The 13985-nt window shown below is 45.6% G+C and overlaps 2 protein-coding genes across 2 annotated transcripts in view; one reads left to right on the forward strand and one right to left on the reverse strand.

Annotated features, from left to right (window-relative positions):
• Positions 1-2369: 2369 nt before the first annotated feature.
• Positions 2370-4339, forward strand: gbx1 (gastrulation brain homeobox 1; the record flags this gene model as incomplete). The annotated part of the gene is made up of 2 exons (XM_079750336.1): positions 2370-2826; positions 3822-4339. The coding sequence occupies 2 exons, from the start codon at positions 2370-2372 to the stop codon at positions 4337-4339; spliced, it is 975 nt and encodes a 324-aa protein (XP_079606462.1).
• Positions 4340-10972: 6633 nt separating this feature from the next.
• Positions 10973-13985, reverse strand: part of agap3 (ArfGAP with GTPase domain, ankyrin repeat and PH domain 3) — a 56347-nt gene continuing 53334 nt past the window's right edge. Inside the window, exon 15 of the mRNA XM_079750578.1 lies at positions 10973-13985. This exon is cut by the window's right edge and continues 455 nt beyond it. The gene's annotated coding sequence lies outside the window, so the exon portion shown is untranslated.

Raw genomic sequence — 13985 nt, forward strand, 5'->3', positions numbered from 1 at the left:
AGTTCAGAAAATGGTTCCGTTTTATTAAGCATAGGGTCTGGTGTTTGTTGGCGACGGCCTGTGCATTGATCCTATTTGTACATTTAATTATTTGTAAATGTTATTAAATATTATTATAACATTGGTTAAATTTAAAAACCAACAACATATGGTTGAAAGTAGCCTAGATCTTAACATTTATTATAAAGCGTAGCATATAAGCCTAGGTAAAAAAAAAAACACGGTAACTAAATTAAATATCTATAACATATAGGCATATCTGTTTTGTTTTGTGGTGAGTTAGGTCTGAGTGAAACGCCCACAGAAGACAGGACGGTTACCGTGAGGGGCCCATTGTTGGCACCTAAATCAGGAGGAGGAGGCAACAGGCCGGCCATGAATCAGCTTTAAATAGCTCTGCGTTTTATAATGAGTGACCTTTCCGCAAGCTGGAAACACGTCTACAAATATAATTATAGTCACGGAAAACACATACATTAATTGTTGAAATTAATTATAGGCAGTTCTAAGCCGTGTCGAATGCCGCCCCATATAATAAAAATACAATTATACTGTTGTGTGACTTTAAACAAATTAACTTTGAAGTCAAGTTTGCATGGTAAAAAGGCGTTGTTTTTAAGATGCCCAAGCTGGGGGCTAACTTTTAAGTCCTCTTGGCTGTGAGGGAGATAGCAGTAGAAAGACCAGTCCGCGGGATCACAAGGCGGCCGCTGCTGAAGTCATCCGCAATTATCAGAATTAGCATGGCCCGGCCCTCAGGGGCCAATCAGAGATGGCGGTGACATGTTGATGTCCTCCTGCAATCAGACGAGCGGTTGGAGTGGCCGCGCGTCCTGGACTCAATGCGGCTAATCATCATCATCATCATCAGCAGCTCGGATTGACATTTAAACGGGCAAATAATCTCCGATTAAATCAGCATCGTGAACACAGAGAACGGGATGTCGTAATTATGGAAGCACGCCATTAAAGCATGTTGAGATAATGCATGCATAGTGTCAATGTCTAGAAGGCCTATTATCATCATCTCCTAAATCTATTTTACTTTTTATGATGAGACATATATATTCCGCTTTATTATCTTCAATTGAGTTCAACATTTCTTTACTCCAGCGACCTAATAAAGGTGCACCATTCAATCGGAGCCAGGCGGGCCAACATATTGCCACGGATTGCCGTTGACCTCATAAATGGGTTATATTGGATTCTGATCATTCGGACAGAGCGTCTCTCCAGGGAGCAATCGGCGCGGTGCTTCTCTTTCCCCGAGACCCAACGCATTGTTTTAGCCCAGGAGAAGAGGAGCGCCTCTCCCGGAGAGAGAGGCGAAACATCTGCCTCTCCTCCCTCCTCCTCTCCCTCCTCTCCTCCCTCCTCTCCCCCCAAGCCATCCGTCCCGTCACGCGGACAAAAGCCACCGTGGCCTTACGCTGTCCCTCCAGTCCAAAGTAATTACTTATCATCAATCAAAATTAATAATAGCTGATTGGATTGGTGTGGTCAACGGTTATGGAAGGGGCCGGGCCGGAGAAGTCTCTCACACCGCTCCCAGTCAATGTGGAGGGGGGGGCTGAGGAGGGTGGGGGTGGTGGTTTTGGGGCGACCCGTCTATTTTGTAGGCTATCCACTGGGAAACCACCGCCTCTCAAGGCGGCCAAAAAGTCAGGGGCTGAATAAGGAAATGAAGCGTAATTTGAGGAAGATGGATGAGCCCCCGGGGACACGCCCCCTTCTCACCCCCCTTGTTCCGCAGATGATAACCAATACGTTCTCTCTCTCTCTCTCTCCTCTCTCTCTCTCTCTCTCTCTCTCTCTCTCAAACACACACACACACACACACACACACACAAACTCACACAAACTCACACAAACACACCCCTACAAGAGGAGCAGAGGGAGGAGTTGGAGAGAGCTTGATGTGGAGAGAGAGAGAGAGAGAGAGAGAGAGAGAGAGAGAGAGAGAGAGAGAGAGAGAGAGAGAGAGAGAGAGTGTGTGTGTGTGTGTGTGTGTGTGTGTGTGTGTGTGTGTGTGTGTGTGTGTGTGTGTGTGTGTGTGTGTGTGTGTGTGTGTGTGTGTGTGTGTGTGTGTGTGTGTGTGAGAGACAAACAGAGGACTAGGTAGTGAGCAGCAAACAAACGGCTCGGGTCCCATATAGCGTGAGGAGGTTTTGGAGCAGCGATTCAGTCCTCGAGATGAGAGCGCAACAGAGGACATACTACTTCCGCTTCCCTCGAGCAGCACCACTGTAGCGCGCGCCCTTCATCGTCATCCTACCGGCCGGGTCTTTTAACTTGGTGGGAGGGTGGGAAGGACGGAAGGACCGGACGGACGTCTTAAATTTGAAATTAAAACCGCATTTTTCCGCAAGATGCAGCGACCCGGCGGCCAAGGGACCGCGTTCTCCATCGACTCCCTGATAGGAACCCCGCAGCCGCGGCCGGGACACCTGCTCTACACCGGCTACCCCATGTTCATGCCCTACAGACCGCTGGTTATCCCGCAAGCCATGTCCCACTCGCCCCTCACCTCGGGTCTGCCTCCGCTGGCCCCGCTGGCCTCGTTCGCGGGCCGGCTGACCAACACGTTCTGCGCCAGCCTGGGCCAGGGGATGCCCTCCATGGTGGCCCTCACCACCACGCTGCCCAGCTTCTCCGACCCGCCAGACAGCTTCTACCCCCCACCGCAGGAGCTGCCCGGGCCGAGGCTTGGTGCGGTTGACCCGGGGAGCAGGCGGCAGGGGAGCCCGCTGGAGGAGGACCTGCACGCCCGGGACAAGGCCAGGGAAGACCTGCTCAACTTCTCGGAAACTTTTCAGACCATATCAGGTAGGGGTCCATGGCTCTCTCTCTCTCTCTCTCTCTCTCTCTCTCTCTCTCTCTCTCTCTCTCTCTCTCTCTCTCTCTCTCTCTCTCTCTCTCTCTATCTGGGTCAGTTAGGGAGTGGGGAATGGAGGCCTGGGTGTTTTAAATTATTGACTGTAAATTAGATAGCAGCTCTTAAAAATGAAATTACATAAACATGTAAATTGAGACTCAACGGCAATTTATACTTTAGAGAAATTTACTTTTAGGGCACTTAGCAGACGCTTTAACCCAAAGCGACTTACAATAAGGAAATTTGTCAGAAGAGAGAGAAACAACAACATATCGCGGTCGGTACAGTAAGGATGTAAGACCGTAGCTTTGCAATAATCCTCCGTGTAGGCCTTCGTTATCGGTGGATTATAAATGCATAAATTAAAGTGTTACAGGCCTAGACCTACTCTTTCCACCGTGATGTTGAGGCCTCAGTTTGGCGTAAAGCCAAAAAACAAACTTAGTGGCACACCAACTGATTTCAAAGCACCGTTGTCACCAATGTGAGCATTCTGTTCTGCTGTTATTGATTCAATTATTTACTTAGATCTATTGATCTAATAACTACAGAGGGAACCATGCTTTGATTTTATTCATCCAATGCTTTTCAATCCCAGGCCATTTCACAGCAACTCAGGCCTCAATAGTTACACTTGGATTCAGTTCCACCATTAACTTTAGAAAAACAACGGTTTGCCCCCCTGAAATTCACTTCAAACCCACTCACTCGTTTATGTCGAGAAAGCATGTGAGATAATGCATGCATAGTGTCAGTGTCTAGAAGGCCTTTTATCACCCATAAATCTATTTGACTTTTTATGACACGACATTCCCATTTATTATCTTCAATGGAGTTCCAAATTTCTCTCCGGTTTTGCCTCCTTGACATTCGCGTTCAAGCTCTCTCGTTCATCATGTCGTGTCCACACTAACCCGTTCATCTTGTCGTTATTCTCGAATCGCAGGTGAAACCAAACTGTACAGCTCCGACGACGAGAAGATGGACCGTAAGTCCGCAGACCCGACCTGCAGTGACCGGGAGGACAGCTCCGTGGACAGCGAGAACGAGAGCTTCTCGGACGGCAACACATGCGGCTCCCTGTCCCAGAAGAGCAAGCTGAAGACGGGCTCCCACGACGCCCTCCCCACGGGCGGCTCCTCCGCGGGGAAGAGCCGGAGGAGGCGCACGGCGTTCACCAGCGAGCAGCTCCTGGAGCTTGAGAAGGAGTTCCACTGTAAGAAGTACCTGTCGCTCACCGAGCGTTCGCAGATTGCCCACGCGCTGAAGCTGAGTGAGGTGCAGGTGAAGATCTGGTTCCAGAACCGCAGGGCCAAGTGGAAACGGATCAAGGCCGGTAACGTGAACAACCGCTCGGGGGAACCGGTGCGGAACCCCAAGATCGTGGTGCCCATCCCGGTGCACGTCAACAGGTTCGCGGTGAGGAGTCAGCACCAACAGATAGAGCAGGGGACCAGGCCTTGACCTGAAAGGGGCCGGGTCCTGGACTTAAAGAGACCGGGCCCTGGACTCGAAGGGACCAGGGGGACCAGGTCTTGGACTCAAAGGGACCACCAGGCCCTGGGCTCATAAGGACCAGGCCCTGGACTCGAAGGGACCACCAGGCCCTGGACTCATAAGGACCAGGTCCTGGTCTTAAATGGACCAGGTTCTGGACTCAAAGGGAGCACCAGGTTCTGGACTCAAAGGGACCACCAGGTGCTGGACTCATAAGGACCAGTTCCTGGTCTTCAAGGCACCTGGTCCTGGACTTAAAGGGATCACCAGGTCCTGGACTCAAGTGGACCAGGTCCTGGACACTTAAGGACCAGGTCCTGACTCAAACGGACCACCAGGCTCTTGACTCAGAGGCAGTAGGGACTGGACTCAACGGGACCACCAGATTCTGGACTCAGAACCAGAGGACAGACCATCGAGACCACAGACTCGATGGTCCAAATGTTCCACTTTGTCGAACGCATGAAGCACAAAAAAAGGGGGACCCGTTCATTCTGGTTTTCCGAAACGAGAACGAGCAGATGTCGCGAGAATAGAGGATTATTGCAGAGCTACTGTCTGTCAATATGCTGTCGATCTAATTTATTGTTTTGTATATATGTAAATATATTGCATAAATGGGCACTATGAGAAGAAATTGTAAAGATGCATTTTTTATGTATTTATATGTCGGGCCTGAGATGTTCTGGTTATTCTGTGCATGCCCTTTAAGGCGACCGGTTTGGTGAAGCTAATTCAATTTATTTAGTTTGGCTTGTTTTTTGTATTTTGTACATTTTGTTGATAATCTTTGCATGTAACTTATAACGTTTAATTTTTTTGCCGATATTGTAGGGACCATTCTTTTGTGAAAAAAAAGAATAATGTCGACGTGAAGAATTATCAAACAGGGAAGAAATGTTAAAGTATATCGACCTAATAAATCATTTTAGGCTATACAAAATATGAATTGAGACTGATTTATTGTGAAACGATAATATGCAGGCGATTAGGCATTATATTTAACATAGCCTAACTGAGCCGAGAAGAAAACTGTAAAATATGATTATAAATATCCAAACCTTAAACATGTGTTTACATTTTTATCTGACAATAATTATTTTATTTAATACCAACTTTATATCTCTGGACCTCGTCAATAATTGTGTGGCTGCAAAAACATTTTTTAAAGGCTGGGTTAATTTTACTTTTTCAGCTTCAGCCATAAAAACTAATTTTAACTGGTCGTTATTATAAAGTAATTTGTACCTATTTTAAAATATGATTTGGGCACTGCCAATAAGAAAAATATGACTGTGTGTGTGTGTGTGTGTGTGTGTGTGTGTGTGTGTGTGTGTGTGTGTGTGTGTGTGTGTGTGTGTGCGTGCGTGTGTTACACACTCTTGTTGAATTTCTGTAAATCCGCATGATTTGTTGTACGTTCACCAACAACGCGGTGATTAAACTAAACGCAGAGAGCCATTCAGAGAGGTTAACCCAGAATCCCACCTCGTCTGTTGTTCAGAAAGCAGGCACAGGGTTCACGTTCAACATCTCCCATGTCATCAATAAAAGCAACGTTAAATATTTCAAAAATAGAGCTTATTTTCTTGACCTTATCTTATAGACTTTTTCATAAAAAAAACAAAACAAGAGGTTGAAGGAAGATGGCCTCTTTTGTTAACAATAGTAGCAGTCATCTATCTCTCTTTGGGAGGCCCCGTGTCTCAGGTAGACGGATGGCCCCCCATTAGAAAGCTCATATCCAACACGTGGTAATGAACGCCGCCATCAATCACTCTTCAAGGGCCACTAAAACACAGCCTCGCTATTTACGATGGAGCCTTCTGATAAGGTTATCTGAAGTGAAATAAAGACAATGACACGAGTGACAAATTCGGGGGAAAATATATAGGCCGATTAATAAATAAATAAAATTGTTTAAAGAACAGTTCTGTTTAAATCGATTAAAAAAACAGATAGGCTATCCCAACCCGGATAAAAGGTTCTGGTTAATGACTAAATCGTCTGTTCTGTAGAAGTGCGTGAACATTTAGGCCTGCACACACATCCAGTGTGCTCGGGTCCAGGCTGCCTCTCCTGCTGATCCTGGGTCCGACTCAACACCTAGCAGTAAACTAACGTGACTGATCCAAAGCAGCGGGACAAACACACACACGCACACACACACACACACACACACACACACACACACACACACACACACACACACACACACACACACACACACACACACACACACACACACAGAGAGAGTCCCTCTGTCCTCGGCTCTCGCAGCACCTGTTGGAGTATCCTGAATCGGGTGTAGGAGCGTTTTACATTATTGTTTTCATTATAAACAATAAAGACTATATGCAATCATTATTTAAAATCAAGACGATTTGAGCGACATAGCCGACCGTTGAAAATACAGCCTCCTTCACAGAATTTAAAGCTGAGGACACTAAAGACCAACACTTATATAAGTAACTTTTTATAACTTAGGCCTTCCTCGATACCACCGATTTTACGCAGTCTAATTTCGCAATGGACGATGAACGCAATCATTGTATACATTTATTTGAGCACTGACAACTACAGGTTTACAGGCGGTTCGCAGGCTCGCATGACGTGAACTCGGTGTCGCTCGGACTCATGGGTCAAGATTGTTACACTTGGATGTAGTCTCACATCGCCAGTGAGGAGGATGACGACCCTGAGAGTTTAACAAGGGCTCACTAATGCATGTCAAGTGACAACATCGTGTCAGAGGCTTCTACAGCGATCTCTATGACAGGGGGCCAAGACAAGGTCAACAGAGGAAATACAAAATAGACACAAACAGAAAAAGCTTAAGAAGGAAAAAAACACATACAGTTGAGATAATTATGCCTGGTTGTACATTTCTCACCAATCTCAGGAAGGTGAAAACATTTATAGATGAAGATACAGATTTAAAACAATTGCAGTTGTACTATCTATAATATAAAAACACAAATCAACATTTACATATATAGATAATATATGTATATATAAAAATATAAATCAACATTTAAATATATATAGTTTGAGAAACATCATACATCTATCTTTAATATCAACACAACAGAAAAAACTACAGAACAAGCAATTCTAAAGAATGTGCAAATGGGTGAGTTCATCTGGAATGGAAATTAGTTTTAATCTGCCAGTCATTAAACTGACATTATCTCAGAGAGTGACGGGCGGTCTCACAACGGTGTCACCATCATCTGACCATTCTGCTGCTGAATCCTAAATTGACATATCATAAGTTGTTCCGTTCAGCACCGGCATTTATCCCATTATTTTTTTCACCTGCCGAGAGAGAGAGAGCGAGAAAGATAGAGAGGGAGAGAGAGAGCGAGAGAGATAAAGAGAAAAGCATTGAGAGGAAGAGAGAGATACCCCATTATCGTGCACGGTGTGTGTGGGTGTATGTTTATGTGTATGCTTGTGTATGTGTGTGTGTCTGTTTGTGTTTGTATGTATGTTTATGTGTGTGTGTGTGTGTGTGTGTGAATGTTTATGTATGTGTATGTGTGTGTGTGTGTGTCTACATATGTTTTCAGTGTGTGTTTGCTTGTATGTATGTTTATGTGTGTGTGTGTGTGTGTGTGTGTCTCTATCTGTGTGCGCACAGGCACACCCACGACACTCAGCGCGCACGGCCCCGAGTCCTGACTTCCTGGGCGGGGCCCCGGCCGGCCCCGGCTGCAGTGATGTATGGGCAGATGCATCAAATCGCACAAGATAAACAAGCGATGAGTTTCATCAGGGCCATCATAGCTTTAATTTGGCTGCCTAATGAGTCAGATCCACTGGCGGAGATAAGAGTTGTCAGAGGCCCGGCTCTAATGAATTTCTTGCCACTTGTAATCAAGGTTGCCTGTCTGAGGGGGGATGATTAATGGAACCCTGGAGGAATCCCTCGGCCCTCCGCCTTCATTACAGCTAATGCATTCTCAGGCAAATTAACAGAGAAACACAGCAGCCAGCCGCCACCGGGGAGGGAGGGAGGGAGGGAGGGAGGGGGGGAGGGGGAGGGAGGTATTGAGAGAGAAGGGGAGAGGTGGGAGGTAGAGAGAGGGGGAGATGGGGAGAGAGGGAGAGAGAGAGAGAGAGGTAGAGAGGTGGAGAGAGAGGGGGAGAGGTCAGAGAGGGAGAGAGAGATTTACGGAGAGAAGGTAAGGGGGTAGAGAGAGATGGAAAAGTGGAAAGAGATAGAGGTGGGAGGTAGGGAGAGATAAAGAATGGAGAGAGCAGTAGGGGAGATGGAAGATAGAGAGGAAGAGAGATAAGTGAAGTATGAGAAGGAAACAGCAACGCATGTACGTCAAATAAGAGAAAGAAATGGTACAGACATACTGAATAAATAAAAAACATAAGAATAAAACAGATTCAGACGAAAAACAAAAAACAAGAACAGAAAACATGTGCTTGAAAGTGCCTGGACTAGAGTGAGCGAGGCAGAGATTGGTGGGAATAGAACGGGGGAGAGAGAGAGAGAGAGAGAGAAGGGGGGAGGACACAAAGGACATCCCCTGATTAGCGAGGTGTTACAAGCGTATGGCGAGCACAGGGGTGAAATAGATCCACGTGGTCACTAAGGGGCGGGGCGGAACACGGCCGCATGAGACGGTTACCCCCGGTTACATGACACAGAGGTGAACACTGAGTGATGGGCAGATGATGAGGGCTAGGGAGAGGGGGAGGGACCAGGGAGAGAGGGGGGAGGGAGAGAGGGAGAGGGAGAGAGAGAGGGAGGGGGAGAGAAAGATAGGGGGAGAGAGAGGGAGAGCGAGAGAGAGAGGGAGAGAGAGAGGGAGAGAGAGAGGGAGAGAGAGGGAGAGAGAGAGAGGGGAAGAGAGGGGGGAGAGAGAGAGGAAGAGAGAGAGGGAGAGGGAGAGAGAGAGAGGAAGAGAGAGGGGGAGAGAGAGAGGAAGAGATAGAGAGAGAGAGAGAGAGAGAGAGAGAGAGAGAGAGAGAGCGAGGGAGAGAGGGAGAGGGGGAGAGAGAGAAGGCTTGGACAAGGGGGATACTACATTTTGGTCGATTAAAACACAAGAAAAAAGAGGATGTATGTGTCCATGGACTTTTAATCATAAAACAACGTTTAGTGTTTCACCGCCTAAACTCAATAATACTATCACACATCTCAGAGTGATGGAGTCCATCTCCTCGCGTGCATCACCGTTTTGCCGTTCATGACCTCGTGCCCCAGCCTGTCTGATGGCACCAACGGGGTTGCCCACGCCTTATGTAAAACACGGCCCCTAATATCGGAGCAGGACGGGGTCTCGGCGCACGCTCCCATCCATCTGCCCGGACCTTCCTCTGCAATCTGGGAGGCAATTTGTCTGTGAGAGGAGGTGGGCGGCGCAGGAGTCCTCCTAACAGTTTAGGCTGTTCCTGATGGAATATACAAACACACACACATAAACACACTCACAAACACACACACACACAAATACACACTGTAGTCACCGCCACACACACAGACACACAAATTTACACACATACGCACACACACACACACACACACACCAGGAGAGGGGGGGGGGGGGTCTCTGATAGGACAGAATACTTAAAATCACATTTTAAGTTTGTCAGCAAACGTTTTGGCTGCTATGTGCTCCATTTGCAGTATAGCTGTGAGGGGGATGATGAAAAGTCCCGGGTTCGAACCCACGATGTCCACAGTCTGCCTCTCGCTCTATGGGCAAGTCGCCTGACCCTTACCTGTTCCATAGTGACACCATCCATGACACTATCCAAAGTTGGCGTAAGTGCTTTGGATAAAAATGTCGGCTAAATGACTCTTAAACCCCAGAAACTGACCAGGGTTTGGGTTACGGTTGCCAGGACACGGTGGGAGGTCGAGGACTTAGGATGTCAAGCGTACGAGTGTGTGTGTGTGTGTGTGTGTATGTGTGTGTGTGTGTGTGTGTGTATTATAGTTCTATCAGGGGGAGGAAGTGGCGATACAATGAGACACAGGTGAAAAAGCGCCACAAAGACAGAACGGGTAGAGAGGGATGGGATTAGTAGAGAATAAGAGGTGGATTAGTGAGGGGTTGACTCCTCTGAACACTGACACCTCTCACTTTCCCTTTGCCCTGACACTAAACCCTAAGTCTTTATCCTAATCCTCCCTCCCTTCATCGCTTCTCCACTTCCTCCACGCAGGAAGTGGACATGTGGCTTCACTTAGCGACCCTGTAATTCATTGTAATCAATAAAATAACAATATATGCAGAGATTTTTCAACTGTTGTAGATGGAAGTACATTCTTGGAAAGAGATGTTACTTCACTTAGTGACCCTTTGATTCATGTTTATAAATGTAACAAAACGAGTAGGATAGTTTCTGACCCCTCTAGTTGGAAGTGCGATCTCCAAACGAGTTGTTACTTAACTTAGTAACACTTGAATTCATTGTAATCATTTCAGACTGCTCTGGTTGAAAGTACTTTGTGGGTGTCAAAGGCGTGATTGAAGGCCTCGTTGTATTCTAGAGGTCAAAATGCAAACAGCTTTGTAAAGAGACGATATTAGCCCAGCAGATGATAAAGTACACACGGTTGCGTTTGAATTATTTCCCAATGCCTAGGGAAGGCTACATTGTTTTATTTAAGGGATTATTACGGGTCAAAGGACAACCAAGCATCCAAGCATACAACAAACGACTCTTGAGCTTCTGCTTTTTTATCCACGTTCTGAACGTAAAAGAAAAAGGATTAAACAACAGTAAAATGAAATAGACGAAACATAACATAATAAAATAAAAAAAGGATATTTACAAACTGCATTATAAATATGTCAAATGTACATCAGTATACACAAGTACCAAAGATTGGTCAGCTTATGTGGAGCCGCAGACCAAAATGAAGTACCGTTCAGTTATGCAAAAAACACAAGGAGAGCAAATATAAACATATACAGTATATGTTAAAAAAATGAAAAACGTTGAAAGATGTCTCCTAAACCATCGTATGGTATTTCCTGTCATGGGCATGTCTGATAAAGTATGTGCACTATTGCACTATTTTGGGGGAAACATCTAAACTTATTGGACACTTATTTTACTTTGTTGACTTAAGTTCATGTCTATTGACTGATGCAGTATCGGCTCAGGCGAATTCAGGTCAATAAAGAATAAATAAATTCATAGCACGTCATTAAAAGGTGCTGGCAATAAAGCAAATGTATATCAAAAAAACAAACTAAATGTAATATTTCACACTGAAAAGAGTAATTTTGCTCTTCAACATACTAGTTTTATAACACATCTCAGGGCAGCAGCCATTTTTTTGAAACGTTTGTAAAATGTTGAAGAGAAAGGAGCTTTCTGTGTGCCGTTTGAATTCTGTTTTAGATTACATAAAAAAATGTTTAGCTTCTCAAATTCGAAATTGAAAACATTTCAATATATTTGACCCAGTGAAGAAATATATATACCTGTGTCAATTCGTGTCCATTTAAAAATAATAATAAATCAATTCAAATATTGGCTTAAAATAATCTAGAATTGTATTCACTGACAAAATCTGAATATTATAGTTTAAACACAATGCTAGCAAGTGGAGCCTCACTGTGTTAACAGGGTACCGAGTTAAAACGTTCCTCTGTAAACATAAACACTGACATTGTAAACCCATAAAAACCTAAAAGCCGGTTTAAACGATTCAATTGCAGTTAAGAAAAACAACAACACTATAAACATGCCAAGTCCATTTCAAGAATCTGAATCATTTCAAATTTCAAAAATGGTGTTTTCCAGCAACATGGAGCTCATGTCGCCAACACATACACCCTTCCTTTACCTACCTCTTCACTCTTCTAGTATCATCATGTTATCAGAACATAAACTTAGTTTCGGTTCAGTACTTGGATGAGTTGGGTCACCGTCCCTGGGTTAAGGCTGTGAGGAGCAGTTGTAAGAGCACAAGCCTGTCAACGACTGGGTTGACCCTAAAGCAGGGGTTCTCAAAGTTTTGACAGCTGAGGGCCAATTTAGGAACCCAGAATTTGACTGAGGGCCGCCAAAGCAAAAAAGAATTAGGCGGGAAACGCTGTAAGCATCCCAGTGGTGAAAAAACATTGCACCGTGGACCCCTGGGAGTGAGTTCAAGTGAGGTCTAAATCACGAAACTGAGGTTCACCCTTTCAAAGTAATGTACAGTCGAATTAAAACTTTTTCTTACATCTGTATATCATTGGCGGGCCGCCAGGAATGTTTCTGCGGGCCGCCATTGGCCCGCGGGCCGCACTTTGAGAACCAATGGCCTAAAGGCTTAAGGGAAGCAAGCATTATCTTAACAACTCCCTTAACAGTCTGGGTGAGACCTGCGGCGTAGAAGAACCACCCCCTGTACATCAGGACACCACCCTGCTCCCGGAACGCCACCAGCACCTAATCTCCGCTGTTTTCTCCCGCCCAAAAAATGTGCGCACTTGCTGCCATAAAATGTGCACACTTGCACAAGAGCCACAAAGATGGATACACACAGGGAGGCCCGCACACTGCACACACACACAGACACACAGTACCATATACTTCACAGCAACAATAGAGCAAATTCTTTTGTAGTGCATCAATGTCAGGCCTTCTGCAGCGAGAGGTGGAAAGATACCCAATTAGGCGTCCACCGCTTCCGATGAGTGAGTGTGCGTCTTCCGTCGGAGCAAGGAAATCATCAACACAATCCATTCAATCTACAAATTACTCAGACAAAGATGTCCATAATAGTACCGTTTCCTTCTTTCAATCAGCGGCGGCAGGCGAATGAGATTTGATTTGAAGGGGGCATCTTCACAGAGCCACGAGGCTCTACGGTCATAAAACATGGCGGCCCTTAATTCCTTTATAATCACAGAAGATCTGGAGGAAGATCACGCTAAGGGTGGACGGGGGAAATGACTCTCTTTCACCCGATGGGCCTCACGCAATCAGCTCTCTTATGCTGCGTGCCCCCCCCCCCTCCCCCCGCGTGCCTACGTGTGTGTTGTGCATCTGAATAATGCAGACTTTTATTCATTATCTATAATTGCTTTGCCTTTGTGTATGAATGAACGCGTCAAGAGTTTGAGAGTTGGGTCAAAGTTGTGCGTCGTAATTGAAGCCTTAATAGCGAGGAGATTTGCAAAAGAAATGTCTATCGCAGAAGATGTGGTGCGCTCTTACCCTAAATGACTATACGCTGCCCCTTAATTATCTTAGCTGTTTGATATTAATAGTTTGGAAAGCTCGGAATGAAAAAGGGAAGTTTTAGTTTGTAACACGCATTGGAACTCTATTCAGTTAGGCTCTACAGGTAGGTGGAAGACTTACACGGAAATGTTCAAGTGTTAAACATAGACCTTTTCCACGCTAAACCTCACTCGTTTGGTTGAAGCTTTAAATAATACAAAACGACGAAGAAAAACAACAACAACGTAAAAATGAACACTTAAAGCCGATCGTGGTCCGGTTCGGACCAGGTTTGTTTCCCCCCCCCCTTCCCTCGCTCCCTCCCCAAGTCATGAGCACAGCTAAACAAAGAACACGCACATTATTAACAACGCACAACATCGTCGTCAAAGACAACACTTCTGCAAGTGCCCGCTAGATC

This window comes from Pollachius pollachius, assembly GCF_949987615.1.
Source record: "Pollachius pollachius genome assembly, chromosome: 14".
NCBI classification, from domain to species: Eukaryota; Metazoa; Chordata; class Actinopteri; order Gadiformes; family Gadidae; genus Pollachius; species Pollachius pollachius.